This window comes from Phocoena sinus, chromosome 19 (genome assembly GCF_008692025.1).
Source record: "Phocoena sinus isolate mPhoSin1 chromosome 19, mPhoSin1.pri, whole genome shotgun sequence".
NCBI lineage: Eukaryota > Metazoa > Chordata > Mammalia > Artiodactyla > Phocoenidae > Phocoena > Phocoena sinus.
In genome coordinates this window covers 1,378,408-1,397,259 of record NC_045781.1, presented here as the reverse complement: position 1 = coordinate 1,397,259, position 18,852 = coordinate 1,378,408, and the positions used below count along the sequence as shown (strand labels likewise).

The following is an 18,852-nucleotide window of genomic DNA, read 5'->3' as shown; positions in this document are numbered from 1 at the left end:
CCTAGCGTTCTGGCGGTAACGGTTGCCCGGTAACGGTCGCGCTGTAACGGCGCGTGCAAACAGCTGCGTGCCCGCCCCGCCCCTATTACGTGTCCAATTCCTCAAGGTTTGGCGGTGTGTGAACTACATTACCCAGCAGGCGCTGCTCTCCCCGGTGGCTGTGCTCGGACATTTCCGCGCGCGTGAGGAACACGCTGGGCGGGACTTTTGGCGTCCGCTTAGGGGCGGTCGTTTTGGGGTCTGTTGGGTCTCTCCGCCTTGTCTGAGGCTCCGGAAAGCTGCTTTGAACTGGGGTGACGAGAGCGGGAAGGCACGAGAGGAGGCAGGCGCTGCACTGCACTGAGGCGGGTCTGACGTTCGGGCAGCAGCGCCCGGAGGTGACCCGATTCTGGGTCGGGGACAGGTGATGCCTGGGGCCCGACCTGGTCCGCCGCTCCCGGCCCGGCTCCGCCCACAGACTCCGATGGCTGCGGCAGCGCTTAGAGTCCCGGCTCAGGTAAACACTCGTCCTCCGGTCTCTCACCGCCCTCACCCCACCGGACACCAAAGGCCCCACTGATCGTCCCCTGCTCGATCCCCTGGGTCCAAGTCAGTAGGGAGCTCGTTGGGGGAGGGGTCCCCCATTTCTGTCAGCCAGTATGATGGGGTGTGGGAGAGGGTTACAGGCAGAGGGACCGGCACAATCAAAGACTTGGAACAATAACCGAACTGAGAGGCTTAAACTTGAAGTTTCTCTAGAGTCTGCACGGAACAGCTTAAGGGGATGAGTCCCACGTGAAAAGGCAGCCGGAGCAGCTGGGCCTTCATTCTGCGGCCGCTGGTGGCCACGGAGGGTTGTGAAGTGGAGAGACTCTATGTGTCAAAGTTTTCCAAAGTCTTCTCAGGGAAAAACAGACGGGGGTGCGGGTGATAAGAGTGGAGACTAGGAGACCTATGAGTAAGTAAGCACAATAGACTAATAGAGAGTGCTAGTGCGGACTGGACCATTGCTGGTGGCAACAGCGGGGAGGATTGATCAGATTTCTTATGGGCTTTAAGCATTGAACAGACAGGATTTCCTGCTGCCCCAGATGTGGCTGTGAAAAAGGAGGGAAGGAAGGACGATGCTGTTTCTTGGTTTGCAGGGAGCAGGCTTCAGGGATAAGACTGGGAGTTGGATTTCGGACATGGTAACCCTGAGATGTCCCAGAGTGGACGTGTCATGTGGATAGCTTGCTTACTCACTCATGGGTTTCTGCGGAGGGATCTGGGCTGGAGATATCCAAGGGATGATGGTGGTGGCCTGGACCAGGGCAAGCACTGTGGGTCCTATTTAGGAAGGAGAATCAAAGTTTTTATTTCAGTTAAGCCTGGAGGGTGGGGCTACCTCCAGAGGGGTGGAGTCCTGTGCTCCAAAGTGGTTCTGGCTGGTGTGTGCAGGAATGGAGGGTTATAGGGTATAAGGACCCAGGTCTGGGGTGGAGACTGAGATGTTCAGTGGTGTAGATTTGCCACTCCAGGCTCAGCAGGGCCTCATTTCCACTCCTTGTGGAGAAAAAGAATACTCAGCGAGGCTAGTAGAGCATCTCCTTTGGTGCCTAAGTTCCCCCAGCTTTTAGGGCAGGAGGGATGAGCAGCTGCTCCAGTGCAAATGCCCCTAGCAGGATTCCCTTCAGGAGAGTGTACAGCAGGCAGTTAGGTTGCCAGTAGGACTAGTATCTACTCAATATTCTCAGGCCCAAGTCCCCAGTTTATTAAATCGTGAGTTTATGAAATACTCATTTAACACTAACTGGTAAAAATATATATATACGTGTGTACATAAATTAAAATAACATGGCTTTTAAATAACAAATAACATATAAAAAACAAATAAATAACATGGCTTTAACAAGTTAATGATTATAAACACTTAATAATTGGTTGAAATTTCAATATACTGCTAAGCATTCAATTAAATCAAACATCTTCATTATTGTATTTTCTTAGTTAAAAGGCATGTTAAAAAACTGCATTTTTAATACCTACCAGGAAATCTTGACAGAAGCATCACTTATGAGGACAGTAAGAGTTGATATTTAGAACGTGTTGCATATGAATGCATTTGACACAGACAGCAGCCCCACTGAGTGGACACCATTGTTATCCCCATTTGACAGACCACAACACTGAGGCACAGGGAGGTTGAGTATTTGTCCAAGGTCGCACAGCTGGTAAGAGGCATCACTGAGGACTGAGGCCCAGATGGTATAAGGCACCTTGATTGAGCCTTTGGGCCCAACATTATTGCCTGCTTCTCACAGCCTTGCTTTTCCATAGGTTGCTGTTCCTGCAGAATCCCTTGCAGACCATGAAGAGGTAAGTGAAAGGTATACTCGGTCTTCACCCTTTTCACCTCCCACCTGCATGGGCTCCAGGATTGTAGTGTCTTGGGACTCTACCTGCTACTCTCCCTACCCTGCCATCTGAGATCCCTGGAAGGTGGTCATCCAAGGTCAGGTCCCTGAGTCCAGGCCAGGAATTATACAGATTGGTTTCCATTTCTGGCAACCGGTGGCATGACGCTTAGTAGAAATTCCATTCACAGTGGTCAACATTAGAAGATGCTAGAGGTGAGGTTGAGCTGGGAATGCCCAGGCAACCTTAGGTCTCCATTATGTCTGGTGGAAATAGCAGGAAGCAGGCGTTAGATCTGGAATGGTGGGCTGAAGAGGTGGGCCTCTATCCGGAGGGTGGTGGGAGCCATAGAAGGTTTGGAGCAGAGGAGGGAACTGATCTGACCCAGGCTTAACAAGCATTTTCTGCTGCAGAGTAGAGAGAAGACTGTTGGGTTACAGGGAGACCAGGGAGGAGGCTACTGCCATAGTCCAGATGAGTGTTGGTAGCTGGACCAGAGTAGTGGCAGTGGAGGTGGGAGACATGTTGGAGTCTGTGTCTGTTTTTTTTAAGTAGGTCTGAGCAGACTTTCTGATGTGGAGGGTGGGAGAGAGAAGAGGAAGTGTCGGGTGACTCTGAGATGTTTGGCCTTAGTAGCTAGAAGCAGGGTTAGTACTACCATGTCGAAGTCGGCGGCAAGAGTAATTTTCAGTGGGAATATTAGGAGCTAGGTTCTGGCTGTTGAACTGAGATGCTCCAGAAAACCCTTGAGTGGATTCATCCAGTGGATACCTGGACACACACATCTTGAGTTCAGATTGGATTCACCCACAGTATGGATGGTGTGTGGACCAGGATGGAACTGTGATCAGATTTGGCAGGGGGCACCTTCAGGTCCTGTGGCAGTGTGTTAGGTGACAAGGGAGGAGTGTGTGGGGCCAAGGACTGGGTCTCTTGCTAGATGGGGTGGTGGGCTTCACAGAAACACGTGAGGGAACGTAGTGGCCATGGGGAGGCGTTGTAGGAGTGAGGAGGATCTGGCTGGTGACCAGGGTTTCCATGGGGAGTGGATATGAGACAAGGCAGGGAGATGACAGCAAACCTGGTGCTATTGCTTATTCATCAAGCTATGGGCTCCCCAGACTTGTTCTTATCCCCACTGTGACCTGGAGGTTAGCACAAGATCACACAGTGTCCTCTGGGACAGCTGTTAGGCCTGATGTGAGAGACAGGTGGATCTGGGCTTTTGTTTGTTTTTTTTTTTTTTTTAATATTTTGGCTGCGCTGCGCACATGTGGGATCTTAGTTCCCCGACCAGGGATGGAACCCGAGCCTCCTGCATTGGAAGCACAGAGTCTTAACCACTGGACCACCAGGGAAGTCCCTGGACCTGGGCTTTGAATAAGTATCAGAGGAAGCTGAGACTGATGAGGGGACAGCTTTGTAACACAGAAGTGGAAGAGGGCTGAGTGTACCTGAGATCTGTGCATCGTTTTGGGTGGCTGACGATGAAGCAAGGATAAGGGCCAAGTAAGGAGGCCTTCAAAGCAGGCCTGGGGGTTGCCCCTGGCAGTTAGTGCCTTTGGAACACTGGGACAGTAGGATTCTGATTGCACTTGCCAAGCACCCTCAGGATGCCACGTGCACACTGGCACGTGGTGAGGCCAGGGAGATTCAGGATGTGGCGTAGTGGGTGGTGGTGGCCGTGAGGGGTTGGGGCTGTGAAGGGAGGTGTGGTGTAAAGAACAATGTATAGGGCTTCCCTGGTGGTACAGTGGTTAAAAATCCACCTGCCAATGCAGGGGACATGGGTTTGAGCCCTGGTCCAGGAAGATCCCACATGCCGTGGAGCAACTAAGCCCGTGTGCTACAACTACTCAGCCTGCGCTCTAGAGCCCGCAAGCCACAAATACTGAGCCTGTGTTCCACAACTACTGAAGCCCTCTTGCCTAGGTCCTGTGCTCCACAACAGGAGAAGCCAGTGCAATAAGAAGCCCGTGCACCGCAATGAAGAGTAGCCCCCGCTCGCCACAACTAGAGAAAGCCTGCGTGCAGTAAAGAAGACCCAACGCAGCCAAAAATAAATAAATAAATTTATATTTAAAAAAAAAAAAAGAACGATGTACATGTTGGGAGGGAGTGTCAACTGATGGCCCCAGGCCCTTGGACTGGGGCCTGAGGGAAGGACAGTGACTCAGTTTTGGTTGTGTTTGGGAAGCACAATCTAGAGGATCCCAGGTAAGCTGTCTGGCAGAAGGGTGAGGCTCTGCAGGCCAGCACCAGGGCTCAGATGACACATACCCCCCTGCCTGTTGTTGATGAGGGCCAAACACAGTGATCGATGGGACGGCCAGCAGAGGGTGGGCATCAATGGCACCAGGGCCTGGGATCTCCTCTGAGGTTGGTGGCTTGGGAGGAGGGTGGATATTTGGGGAGATGCTTAGAGTCCTGGGAAGGAGGCTGCACATAAACGGAACCATCCCCATCTTGGCAGGGCCGAGTGACATTTGAGGATGTGGCTGTCTACTTCTCACAGGAGGAGTGGGGGCTCCTTGACAGAGCCCAGAGACTCCTGTACCGCAGTGTGATGCTGGAGAACTTCTCCCTGATGGCCTCTCTGGGTAAGTTCCTTGCACCCCACAGCTTAGGCGGGGCTCTGTTCTTCCCCTTCTCCAAGGGCAGGTCTGTCCTTCCCAAAGCTGGTCCATGGGTACTGTGTCCTTCTCTGTGTGCTGTAGTAGGTGTTGTGAGTGAAAGCCTGGGCTGGGTACACTACCCCTTCTGTCCCCAAGCTGCTGCTGCCCCAAAGTTGTGCAGGAAAGGGTTTGGGGATCAGGAGTGTTGTAGTCCAACCTATGGATCACACGCTACTGGCCTTTCCCTGGCCTGATGCTGCGGAGATCCATGGCAGTCCTGTGCCCCCAGTTCTGCCCTCTTCCTTTGGCTGACATGGGATCGGCCTGTGCCAGGAATCGAGGTACCAACACGGCCACTGCTTGACTGGGTTGTTCCTGCAAGATCCTTCTCCAAGCTTCTTGTTTGTAATATTCAGTCTTCATCCCTGTGGGCTGCCGTGGAGCGGGTTGCTTTGACCTGCCTGCCTTGTCCCTCCCTTAGGACTCACATCTTCCAGGACCCAGGAAGTTACTCAGCTGGAGCAGTGGGGAGAGCCCTTTGTGCCTGCCTGTGGAGTCGTGATCACAGCCACGCCAAGAGGTGCTTGGAGGGAGGAAGTGGGGAAGAGGGAACTCAGGGATGGGTTCAAATCATACCAGGAGTCTCTCCGTGGTGCCCTGATGTTTTGGTGTCAAACAAGGGGCCAAGGCTGATTTTCTCCTTTTCTTCCTCAGCTCTGCCCGCTGCTCAGGGCAGCTCTGGTTTCTGACCCAGGGCTGTCCCCCACCCGTCCTCCACTGCTCCCTCTCCAGTGCTCACCAATAGTAGACCCATTTTGTGCTCTTTTATGACATGGCCAGGCAGATGCAGCCACGAGAGGAAACACAGGACAGCCTAAGGGAAAAAACAAAGTTTATTATGCTCACAGGTCCAGAGAGATAGTCACTGCACACCAAGAGGGGGGTCACGTGGGAGGAGCACGAGGGAGCAGGCTCAGTGGAGCAGGGGGGAAGCAGAGGGTGAGGATCTGTTGGCAAGTGTCTCTGTTGGTGGTTGGGGGAAGAATGCAAGAAAAGGCATGAGGGAATTTATTTATTTATTTAGGGCCGCGTTGGGTCTTTGTTGCTGCGTGTGGGCTGCTCTTTGTTGCGGTGCATGGGTTCTCATTGCGGTGACTTCTCTTGTTGTAGAGTGTGGGCTCTAGGCACACGGGCTTCAGTAGTTGTGGCATATGGGCTCTGTAGTTGTGGCTCACAGGCTCTAGAGCGCAGGCCCAGTAGCTGTGGTGTATGGGCTTAGCTGCTCCGTGGCATGTGGGATCTTCCCAGACAAGGGCTCGAACCCATGTCCCCTGCATTGGCAGACAGATTCTTAACCACTACACCATCAGGGAAGTCCCAACACGAGGGGATTTTATTGGTGCATTTAAACGTACTAGGTCACACTCAGAGGAGAACCAGAAGGGCAACTTGTGGCAGGGACCAGCCTCCTCACACTGGTGCCACTGGCGGGGTGCTCACAGCCTCTTTGTGGGGATGCCAAGGGAGCAGGAAAACAGGGAGCTTCAAAGGTTGCAATATAGTTGACCCTGTGGTGTCTCAACATCGTTATCAACTCTCATTGGGATGGGTGACGCTTGCCACCTGGGTTGTGGCGATGTTAGAAGTGACAGGAATAGTTTGTTCTTGCCACCAAAGGCAATCTTTGACAAAGGTGACAACTAAGAAGGGTCCTACCAGATATATAATGAGGGTTTGAAACCCAGGCCGCAGCCAGCACGGCAGGTAGTAGGGGAAAGGCAAGAGAACAGATCAGGCACCTCCGGGTTTAAGGGAGTCTTTTGGAAGCTTTTGGTTCTGTTACGAAAGATTTTTACCACTTGTCCTAATCCTCGTAGCTTGGCCTGTAGCTGTCCTGAGCCACCTTTCCTGGCTAGTAAACAATCAGGAGCCAGTCTGTTATCCATGACCATTTGGGCTCAAAGACTTTTAGGTTTGTTGAATAAGGGCGAAGGTTTCCTACGTGATCTGAGAGGGCCGCTGAAAGGCGCTGGTTGGCAGACGTGATCTGATCTTGTTGGACAAAGGCTGCTGTACTGGTGCCAAACCTGGTGTCTCCTGCAGCTACCACAAGCCTGATTAAGATGGGAATAAATAGGGACTTCCCTGGTGGTCCAGTGGTTAAGACTCCACACTTCTGCTGCTGGGGGCATGGACCCAATCCCTGGTTGGGGAATTAAGATCCCGCATGCCACACGACATAGCCAAAAAAATAAAAAAATAAGATGGGAATAGATAATTGCCTGTTTTGCCCAGCGTCCTTGGGTTGATGGAAAAAGGGAGGTACCTGGTGGATAAAGAACTGGAGTGGGGATGGGACCCGGTCCACGTCCTGGCAGTAATTGTGGGCTGGGCTGTTTAAATAACTCATTGGCAACTTTGTAAATGTATGTTGGGTTACTTCAAAAGTAAAGGCGGGGCTTCCCTGGTGGCGCAGTGGTTGAGAGTCCGCCTGCCGATGCAGGGGACATGGGTTCGTGCCCCAGTCCAGGAAGATCCCACATGCCGCGGAGAGGCTGGGCCCGTGAGCCATGGCCGCTGAGCCTGCGCGTCCGGAGCCTATGCTCCGCAATGGGAGAGGCCACAACAGTGAGAGGCCCATGTACAGAAAAAAAAAAAAAAAAAAGTAAAGGCGAACTGGGGCTGTGACTAAGGGGTCATAGGCCCAGAATAAAATATACTGGGCCAGATCCACTGTGGCCAAGTAGTCACTGGTGCCCTCTTGATGTCTTCAGTTAATTGGATTATGTTAGGTGTTGGACCCCTGATGGGGGGAACTTGAGCTTTGAGGTTTCGATAATCAACAGTTAAGTGCCACTCCTATTAAGGAGAAATAGCAGGAACCATCTCCCCTTCTTTTAGTAGATCTTGAACAACCAGTCAAAGGCCAGTACCTTGTTTCAGGTGATACTATGGCATGTTTACTACCTTCACCAGCAGGGGCAACTCCACAGGTTCTCACTTTGTGAGAGGGACTTGAGCTTGTTCAGGTGTCATACACATCTGTCTCTCAGAGGAAAACTCAAAGCATCAGGGGTCACCATCATGGGCAGCTGTTTGATAAAGATTGTTGACACCTGGTGCAGTGTGTTTGCCATGACTAGTTCTACCAGTATCACCCTGGAGGCAGTAGGGAGCGTCAGCAATTCAGGAAAGAATGCTAGGCGTGGGGGGTGGTTACCCGCACACCAGGCGGCGGATGTGATATGTCAGAATTTGTGAGTCAGGGTGTGCGGAGCTCTCGTGGCACGTCTGGAGATAGTTCCATCCGTGGCCTCCCATTTGGTGTGAGATATACCAATAAAGTTAAGCAACAAAGCTCTGTATCGGGATGGGCGCCTGCAAGAACAACTCCTGGACTCTGTGACAAAGAGGGCCTCCTGATTTAGAAACGGGCTCAGGGTTCTCCTTGTCTGAATGCCCAAAGAACTGACAGATCCATCGAACCATTCCAGTTTTTGCAGAGGAGCACATGGGCTTCCTTTACTGTTTCCCATTGGGCATCTCCAGGCCATGAAAATCCAATTCAGTTAACGGCAGGGCTTCTGAGTCCCAAGTGGTGGTAGAGGCTTCAGATTCCTCATCTGAGGCCTTTATAATCCCATCAAAAGTTTTGGTCTCTGTCACACCTACCCTGGCGTTTGGGATGCCCTCTGTCCTCCCTGAGGTCCTTCAGCCCCAAAATATCAGGTGAGAATTGAACTTGGAGGGCCAAAATATCTTTAATTATGCATCTTAGCCTCTTTCCAAATGCTGGCAGCTGCCTCATCTCTGGGGCTGAATGTGCACCCATGTTAAATGCTCTCAGTAACCAATCAGCTCCCTTTCCCCACCTCTTTGAATGAAATCTTTAAGAATCATTGGTATTTCTAGTCTTGTGAAATTGCAAGTTTCACCTTTTAATTCCTTATGATCTCCTGTGTTCTTGAGCTGCTGGGTCTGAGAAGACCTTGGATGCTTCCTTTCTGTAGCCCCTCTCGTAGCCCCTCGGCTTCCCTTTCTAAAGTGACTTCAGCTGGGTTGGGATCCATTCAGGACAGCTCTGGTGGCCAGATCTTTTCCGATTGTTCCTAGACCTCAGGAGCTGAGCAGTAGTTGGCATGTTGATAGGCAGTGGCACTAAGTAGAGCCCAGCAATGTTGCAAAGATGTTTTACTTTGAAATAATTGGCTCACCTCCTCTGGTTATTGGGAGTTGCTGGAATTAAATGTTCCTGCTAAGATCCTGGCCTGTAAGATCTTGAGCCACTGATCTCCAGGAATGGTGCCCCCAATACCCATGGGATCAGGAGACAAAGAGCGACAGCAGTGAAGAAGAGGTTGCCAGCACCATCGACCTTCACAGAGTGCCATGGTGGACTTCTCTGAAGGGGATGCAGCATCACTGGTTAGGACTGAGGAGAGGAACATGGGGAAGGTGCAAGGGGATTTCACTGGTGAGTTTAAATGGCCCTGGGTCTCAGTCAGGAAGGTAGGTAAGAGAACTTGTGGCAGGGGCCCACCTTCTCACACTGGTGCACATGGTGGCATAGTTTACAGCTTGTTTGTGGGGCTGTTGAGGCAACAGGAGAATGGGAAATTTTCCAGGTCACAATACAAGCTTTCACTCCATGTGTCATGAGGTGTACGCATTTCCTTAATAGTCCTTGAACACCAGCTACTCAATTGCCTTCAATTTTTCTGTGCCTGGACACACCCTTCTGCACTGTGTTCCTGTGTCACCAGCAGCTGAAACCCTGCTGAAAGCCATTTGAGGAGGAGTGTGTTGGAGACGCTGCCTTTCCTCCCTGGGATGCACCCCATCTTGTATCCTTGCTACTCATGAGTCCCCATGATCTATGAGGTTGTCAGGTCTGGCACTGCACAGCGAGCTCTCCCTCACCCTGTCAGTAATCCCAGGGACTCCATACTGGCTGTGTCAGACACATTTGTGAGGGTGCTGCCCTGTCCCGCCAAAGTCTACATACTATTCATCAGCATTTCTCTGCTTTCAGGTTGTTGGTGTGGAGCGGAGGCAGAGGACGTGGCACCTGAGCAGGGTGTTTATGTAGAGGGAGTGCTCACAGCAAACCTTCACCAACACCAGAAGCTGAGCTCTGGAGAGAAACCCTCAAGAAGAGAAGAGGATGAGGAGGGTGGGAAGGTCTCCCCAACTAGCTCTGGTCTTCCCAAGCATCAGGTGGCTCACAGCAGAGGGGAGCCACATAGGAGCACTGAAAGTGGGGAGGGGTTTCACCCTGGAAAAAGGCATTACAGATGCAGTGAGTGCGGGAAAGCCTTTGGTCAGAAATACTTACTTGTTCAGCACCAGAGACTACACACTGGAGAAAAGCCTTATGAATGCAGCGAATGTGGCAAATTATTTAGCCATAAATCCAACCTTTTTATACACCAAATAGTTCACACTGGTGAAAAGCCTTACCAGTGTAGTGAATGCGGAAAATCTTTTAGTCGCAATGCTGACCTCATTCAACACCGGAGAGTTCACACTGGAGAAAAGCCTTTTAAATGTAGTGAATGTGGAAAAGCCTTCAGGCATAATTCCACACTTGTTCAGCATCACAGAATCCACACTGGAGTGAGGCCTTATGAGTGCAGCGAATGTGGGAAGTTCTTTAGCTTTAACTCAAGCCTCATGAAACATCAGAGAGTTCACACTGGAGAAAGGCCTTATAAGTGCAGCGAGTGTGGGAAATTCTATAGCCACAAATCAAGCCTTATTAATCACTGGCGAGTTCACACTGGAGAAAGGCCTTATGAGTGCAGCGAATGTGGGAAATTCTTTAGCCAAAGCTCTAGCCTCATGCAACACCGAAAAGTTCACACTGGAGAAAAGCCTTTTAAGTGCAATGAATGTGGAAGATTCTTTAGTGAGAATTCTAGCCTCGTTAAACACCAGAGGGTTCACACTGGAGCAAGGCCTTATGAGTGCAGGGAATGTGGGAAATTGTTCCGCCACAGCTCCAGCCTTGTTAAACATCGGAGGATTCACACTGGAGAAATGCCCTATGAGTGCAGCAGTTGTGGGAAATCATTTAGCCAGCGTTTCAACCTCATTCAACACCATAAAGTTCACAGTGGAGAAAAGTCTTGAATGCAGCTAATGTGGAAAAGTCTTTAACCAAAGGTCCACTCTGATTCAGCAACAGAAACTTCACAGCTCAAACAGGCCTTATGAATACGGGGACATGAAGAAAGGTTGCAGCCAAAGTCTTAACCCTGTTTGGCACCAGAAAGTTCAGACTGGGAAAGGCCTTAAGAGCGCAGGGCATGTGCTGTCTCCTGGTCAACCTAACTTAAACATAGAAGCTCTGAGAGCAGACTTTATGAGTGAGCCAACAATTGAATATCATTCATCCAAACATGCACACTGGAGCAGGATGAGAATTGCTGACATCCTGCTCCTCTTGAGAGGCTAGTCCTCTGCCAGGCAGCTCTAATGAGAGGGAGCCCTGTGTTCTTGGCTGCCTCAGTCTGGAGTTTTCATCTCTGAGTTCGAAGCAGGGAGAGGGGGTGTGGCCTTGGTTCAGATGTGACTGGCTCTTGCTGTTCGTCCTGAGTATTAGATTTCCTTAAATGTTTCCTCATTTACTGTGTAGACTTAGGATCATTTCTAGAGGCTTTAGATGGTGTTTTTATAATTTTTCACCAGTGTCATTGGGAATCAGGGCTTGCAGAGCTCCTTACACTGTCATGCTGGAAGTTGATGCAAATATTTAACTTTTTAAGAACTTGCCACCTTGTGTTCTAAATGGTTATGCCATCTCACATTTCCTGGAGTGTATTTGTTTTCCAGTTTCTTCACATCCTTCCTGACCTTTGTATGTAAGACACTGGCCATTCATTTTAGCCATTCTAGTAGGTATGTAGTAGTATTTCACTGTGGTTTTAATTTGCATTTCCCTAATGACTCCCTGTGTATTTGCCATCCATATATCTTTAGTGAATTATCTGTTCAAAGTTTTTTGCCTACTATTAAGGAACTGTCTTGCAATTTCTTAATATATTCTGGGTGCAAGTTACTCATTTGATATATGCTTTACCAATATTTCCTCACAGTCTGTGGCTTTGTTTTTCACTTCTTAACGTTATCTTTCCTAGAGGAGAATTTCTTTATTTTCATGAAAGCCAATTTACCCATTCGTTTTTTATTGATTGTACTTTTGGTATTGTACTCTTTCTCTTATCTTTGCCTATAAAAAAAAGCCTTATCTGAGTATGCTATTGGAGTCTTAAGACCCTTTTAAATATCCAGTCTTGGGACTTCCCTGGCAGCACAGTGGTTAAGAATCCACCTGCCAATGCAGGGGACACAGGTTCGAGCCCTGGTCCGGGTAGATCCCACATGCTGTGGAGCAACTAAGCCCGTGCACCACAATTATTGAGCCTGCAATCTAGAGCCCATGCTCTAGAGCCCACAAGCCACAATTACTGAAGCCTGCATGCCTAGAGCCCATGCTCTGCAACAAGAGAAGCCACCGCAATACACAATGAAGAGTAGCCCCTGCTTGCCACAACCAGAGAAAGACTGTGCGCAGCAACAAAGACCTAACACAGCCAAAAATAAATAAATAAATCAATAAATTTTAAAAATAAATATCCAATCTTGTGAAATTTCTGTAAATTTAAATACACATAAAAAACAATGTATGTAGAAATGTTTACATATGAACACATTCCCTATCTCTTCTGAGACAGCCTAGAAAGAAGTGGCATTCCAGCAGCTGTGAGCATATTTATTGTCCAGTTATTGGCTTATGAATACGATATTTCAATAAAAAGAACCAGAACTCCTTAGATAAGAGGCTATTTCCAGGTTGGAGCTGGAAAAGTATAACACGAGCATAGGAAATATTCTTGCATTAGAAAGTAAAGAAGTACTTGAAGGGAATTTCCTGGCGATCCAATGGTGAGGACTCAGTGCTCTCACTGCCGTGGCCTGTGTTCAGTCTCTGGTCGGGGAACTAAGATCCCACAAGCTGCGTAGCATGGCCAAAAAAAAAAAAAGTACTTGATGAATAATGTTGATGTATTAGCTTTCTATTGCTGTCCTAACAAATTACCAGAAACTTATGGCTTAAACAACATAAATTTATATTATAGTTCTATATGTCATATGCCCACTGAGGCCTGGGATGGGCTCACTGTGCTAAACTCAAGTTGTTGGCAGGGTTGTGTTTTTTTTCATGGAGTGGAGGAAATTCTGTTTCCTGCTCATTTTTCTTTTTTTTGAGGTACGCGGGCCTCTCACCACTGTGGCCTCTCCCATCACGGAGCTCAGGCTCCAGACATGCAGGCTCAGCGGCCATGGCTCACGGGCCTAGCCGCTCCACGGCATGTGAGATCCTCCCGGACCGGGGCATGAACATGCGTCCCCTGCATCGGCAGGTGGACTCTCAACCACTGCACCACCAGGGAAGCCTCTGTTTCCTCTTCATTTGAGTCATTAGGCAATTTCAGTTCCTTGTGGTTGTAGAGCTGATATTCCTGTTTTCTTGGTGGCTGTCAGCTACCAGGTCATCCCTGGAACATGTAAAAACTCTTAAAGAATATTTAAAGATGAAACAGTACCAATTACATAGAAATTCTTCTAAAACAAGATTCAAGTACTTCCCAACTAGTTAAGTGAATGATGCTATTAAAACACTATGGACCAATACCCACATGATCACAGATACAACAAAAGCCTTAACAAAATTTTAGCACACTGAATCCAGCCATATACATATGTAAGCACATAAATCATAACCTAGTGATGTTTATCAGGAAAGCAAAGATTTAACAACTGAATCTATAATCTATATTAATAGACTAAAATAAAAACAATCATCTCAAAGATGTAGTGGAAGAATTTCACAGAATTCAAAACCAGTGAATGATACAAATTCTCAGCAAATTAGGATTAGATGGGAACTTCCTCAGCCTGATATAGTGTATCTATGAAAAAAACAACAGCTAATATATTTGATGGTGAAAGCCTAATGCTTTTGCCCTGATATTGGGAATAATGCAAGTATGTCTATGCTCATCACTTAACATTATACTAGTGGTCTGTGTTAGTAACAAAAAAAAAATTCTAAAGATTGTAAAGGTAGAACCAAAACTGTCTATTCATGTAAGACATGATTATGTTGAAAATTACAACTCATTCACCAAAAAGCTGCTAGGTCTAATGATTGAGAATGATTGAGTTTAGCAAAGTCCCAGGATAAAAAAGCCAATATACAAAAATTACTTGTGTTTACATATACTAGCAATGAATGTTTGGAAATTGAAAAAAAGAAATCCGTTACAATACCATCAAAATATGAAGTATTTAGAAATAAATTGAATAAAATATGTTCAAAAACAATAAAATTATCAAACACTGCTGGCAAATTCTATAAAACATTTACAGGGTAAATAATACTACAATAACTTGTCCTTTCAGAAAATAAGAGAAGGATCAAATGCTTTCCAGCTCATTTTAAGAGAAAAACCTAATTGATATAAAAATGTAATGTCTACAAAAAATTAGTAATTACAGAACTATAGTCCTAATTAATACAGGTGAAAAAATCCTTAACAAAATATAGAGCAAATTAAATCTAGAAAAAAGTAAAAATAATAAAATATGGGGCTTCCCTGGTGGCGCAATGGTTGAGAGTCCACCTGCCGATGCAGGGGACGTGGGTTTGTACCCCGGTCCGGTAGGATCCCACATGCCACGGAGCGGCTGGGCCTGTGGGCCATGACCACTGGGCCTGCGCATCCAGAGCCTGTGCTCCACAGCAGGAGAAACCACAGCAGTGAGAGGCCCACATACCGAAAAAGAAATGTTAATAATAAAAAAATATGTATCATTAGATCTTGTCAGAGGAAAACACAGCTGACTGAATACTAGGGAAACAATCACCCCCACAGTGTGTTCTGTAGCCAGAGAGAGCTTGTTACGACCTGAATCAGGGCACCTCCATCAGCTCTAAACCGTCTATGGCTCCCACCACCCTCAGAAGGCCCAGCTCCTCATTTGCCATTTCACAGCTGATTCCTGCCCACCTGCTCTCTGGTCCCAAAAGACATAGTGTAGACTTGTGGTTTCTAGAACATTCCCAGGTCAGTGCCACAACGAAGCATATGCACATGCTAGTTCTTGTGCCTGGCAACCCTTACCTCATCCTATTGGGTTCCAGAAATTGGAAGTGCGTCACACAATCCCCGTTTTCGATTAAGGACCATAGGCCAAGAATAACTCACCTCTGAGTACCTCAAAAGTCCACGCACCGCAATGAAGAGTAGCCCCCGCTCGCCACAACTAGAGAAAGCCCACGTGCAGCAACAAATACCCAGCACAGCCAAAAATAAATAAATAGCTAAATAAATAAATAACAACAACAAAAAAAAACCCCAAAGAGAGACACCGTTCCTCAGTCTGCCATTCCAGACCTGACTTCTGTCTCGCCACTCTGTCCCCAACAGGCAAAATGGAGATTCGCAATTCCGTCCACCTCAGCCTCACCTCCCAGCATTTTCACCTAGTGGTTCAAGTGCCTAGGACACCCCTGCACAGATCATCAATTAACTGAGTTGGGAACTCTTCCATATAAATCCTGGCCTGGATTCAGGGCACTAGGCTGGGACTGACTGACCGGCCTCCACGGCCCCCAGGCTCAAAGGCAGAGTAAGGGGAAGTGAAGAGACCCAGGAAAATTTCGCTGTATATGGGGGCGCCGGGATGATGTGGCTGGAGGTCCAAAGGGCCTGAGGGGCCATCCACTCACCAGTGCCGGGTCCGTCTGTGCCTCTGCCACGGCCATGAGACCCTTTCCAGGGACCTGGGCCTTGCAACACAGGAGACCAGGGAGGGTCCCAACGGTTCAGCTGACGCCCCTCGCCTGCCCCGCCCACCCTCAGCCCTGCCTCCGTGCAGGGAGGGGAGGAAGCCTCTTCCCAAGACTTTCTGTTCCTGGCCCTCGAGCCCGCTTATGGCTCGGGAGCTGCGTGCGATCCCGAGGACAGACGCAGGCGCAGCCAATACGACGGTCACGAGAATTCCGCCGGAAGTCTCGCCCAACGTGGGATCCCAGTCCTGCACAGTCATTGGCTCGGAGCTACCGCCTCTTGCCACAGAGCCTCCTGGGTAATATTGCTTCCGCAGCACCACCTGGCACCTCGAAGGGCGCCCTTCCGGGAATCTCTGCGAAGGATCAGAGGTGCCCGCGTGACGGCTTCTGGGAAACGAAGTCGTCGGGCTCTAGAGGCGGAGCGAGGCGTCTTTGCTTCTTAAATAGCCACCACCCCATTTACGGGTCGTGTCTTCTGCAGCTAAGGAAAATGGTTGGACGTGTTATTTCGTACGTGCCCAAAAGCTAAAATCCCCAAGGGACACACCAGACCATGATATCATGCAGATAGAAAGTGACTACATTCAAAGATTCGACCTATGGCTTCCCTGGTGGCGCAGTGGTTGAGAGTCCGCCTGCTGATGCAGGGGACACGGGTTCGTGCCCCGGTCTGGGAAGATCCCACATGCCGCGAAGCGACTAGGTCCGTGAGCTATCGCCGATGAGCCTGCGCGTCCGGAGCCTGTGCTCCGTAACGGGAGAGGCCACAGCAGTGAGAGGCCCGCGTACCGCAAAAAAAAAAAAAAAAAAAAAAAGATTCCACCTAATATTATCTTGCTGCTCTTCAGTTTCAGGGAGACTGAAGCTTGAGAGTCATTCTGTGAGCTCCAATACTGGTGAGGGACGAGAGGGAAAAGACTCCATAGAGGAGAAAAATGCAGCGATATTAGGCAGCCTTGAATAACGTGGGCAAGGTGCTGTCTGCTTTTCCGTCAGAAAACACCTCTGCCTCTATACTCACTGATTGTATTTGTATCCAACCCAGCTGTTATATCAAGATAGTATTTCTTACACCATTTTCCAAGGCATGTTCATTTCTTTTAGTAGTGTGACACCTAAGATCTATTTGAAAAGGAGAGATATCACCAAATTTCATTTCCTGCTACGACATTTCCTGCAGTGGTGGAATTGTGTAGAAAAAGGCCACCTAAACTCTGAGATAAACGTTCTGGTTTTCTGGATTTCGATCTGTTTGCTCTAATGGCAATAACATCTGCCAAAGGATTTGAAAGTATCTCTGAAAAACATTTGTGAAAGGCAAGTGACTCCCCACCAGTTTCAGTCTACTAGCAAGATTATACACAATTACTTCATTCTATACATTAAACTTTATCCAATAAAAATTCACTAAGAAGATGCCACCTGTTTTCATTATATAGGATCTTTATTACTGAGGATATGCCCATGATTGTGGTTACAAAGCTCCAAGTCCTCAGATCAGAACATGGCTTCACCTCCTAATCGGCCTCACACTACAGTAATCAAGATGACTCAAGGTTTTTGTCCAAGCTGGAAGGATGGATTTGTCATTAACTGAGATAGAAAGGGTAGTGGTGGTGTTCATGGAGGAGGTTAGGAGGAAATATTAGAGTCTCACTTTTGAACATATTTTGTTTTAGAGTCAGTCAAACAGCCAAGTGAAACAGACTTTAGGCATTTCAATGTAGGACTCTGATTTATTTATTTATTTATTTATTGTAAAACAAGTGAGAAGTTTTATTCTTTGATGGACTTTTAAATTTTATTTTATTTAAAAAATAAATTTATTTATTTATTTTTGGCTGCATTGGGTCTTTGCTGCTGCTCATGGGTCTTCTCTAGTTGTGGTGAGCAGGGGCTATTTTTCATTGCAGTGCACGGGCTTCTCATTGCAGTGGCTTCTTTTGTTGTGGAGCACAGGCTCTATGCACATGGGCTTCAGTAGTTGTGGCACGTGGGCTCAGTAGTTGTGACTTGCAGGCTCTAGAGCACAGGCTCAGTAGTTGTGGTACATGGGCTTAGTTGCTCCACGGCATGTGGGATCCCGAACCCGACAGGGATCAAACCCTTGTCGCCTGCATTGGCAGGTGGATTCTTAACCACTGCACTACCAGGGAAGCCCTTTGATGGACTTTTTAAGAATGATCATAGTTATGCAATCTAGGCTCTGCAACAGAAGAAGAAATTCATGTTCAGAAAATAACACCAAGTGGGACTTCCCTGGTGGCATAGTGGTTAAGCATCTGCCTCCCAGTGCAGGGGACACGGGTTAGAGCCCTGGTCTGGGAAGATCCCACATGCCATGGAGCAACTAAGCCTGTGTACCACAACTACTGAGCCTGCGTTCTAGAGCCCATGAGCCACAACTACTGAAGCACACGTGCCTAGAGCCTGTGCTCTGCAACAAGAGAAGCCACCGCAATGAGACGCCTGTGCACCACAATGAAGAGTAGCCCCCACTCGCTGCAACTAGAGAAAGCCCGTGCACAGCAACGAAGACCCAACACAGCCAAAATAAATAATAAGAAAGAAAGAAAGAAAGAAACACCAAGGAAAATGCCTCATATATGAATTCCTGCAGTTACAGGTAAGTCCAATGTTTTAGAAAAAGTAAACAAAGAAAGCAGTCTCTCTGGGAAATATTTAAGGACTGTCTGACCTGGAGTTACAGAAAGATACTCCCTTGTCTCAAGGTGGGACAAATATGTGGTACCATTTACATTCCAGATCTCCAAAAGGGATCAGGCTGAGGGAGATTCCAGCTGGGCCCACACCCTTACTTAGCTCTTTTCCTTGCCTTGTACTCTATCATTAAACTTCTCCTGTTAATTTCCCCTAAATAAGTCATATGTCATTGAACCCTGTGTCAGGTTCTGCTTTTGCAAAACCCAACTTTAGGCAGAACACATTTGGTCAAAACCTAAAATATTAATCATGTTAAGTATGTCAGTGATATTAAGT

General features: G+C 48.1%; 1 protein-coding gene across 2 annotated transcripts; it reads left to right on the top strand.

Annotated features, from left to right (window-relative positions):
- Positions 1–198: 198 nt before the first annotated feature.
- LOC116743530 (zinc finger protein 773-like) lies at positions 199–12,245 on the top strand. 2 transcript variants are annotated; one of them, XM_032612058.1, is made up of 6 exons: positions 199–496; positions 2,299–2,337; positions 4,309–4,593; positions 4,850–4,976; positions 5,473–5,571; positions 10,024–12,245. In XM_032612058.1, the coding sequence occupies exons 4-6, from the start codon at positions 4,943–4,945 to the stop codon at positions 11,121–11,123; spliced, it is 1,233 nt and encodes a 410-aa protein (XP_032467949.1). In that variant the 5' UTR covers positions 199–496; positions 2,299–2,337; positions 4,309–4,593; positions 4,850–4,942; the 3' UTR covers positions 11,124–12,245. The 2 variants fall into 2 exon arrangements, with proteins under 2 accessions (XP_032467949.1, XP_032467948.1); XM_032612057.1 differs by lacking the exon at positions 4,309–4,593.
- Positions 12,246–18,852: the final 6,607 nt, after the last annotated feature.

Coding starts and splice junctions, on each gene's coding strand:
- LOC116743530 (XM_032612057.1), top strand. CDS start 407: ATGCCTGGGGCCCGACCTGGTCCGCCGCTCCCGGCCCGGCTCCGCCCA. Junction 2,338..4,849: donor CCCTTGCAGACCATGAAGAG/GTAAGTGAAAGG, acceptor CCATCTTGGCAG/GGCCGAGTGACATTTGAGGA. Junction 5,572..10,023: donor GATCACAGCCACGCCAAGAG/GTGCTTGGAGGG, acceptor CTCTGCTTTCAG/GTTGTTGGTGTGGAGCGGAG.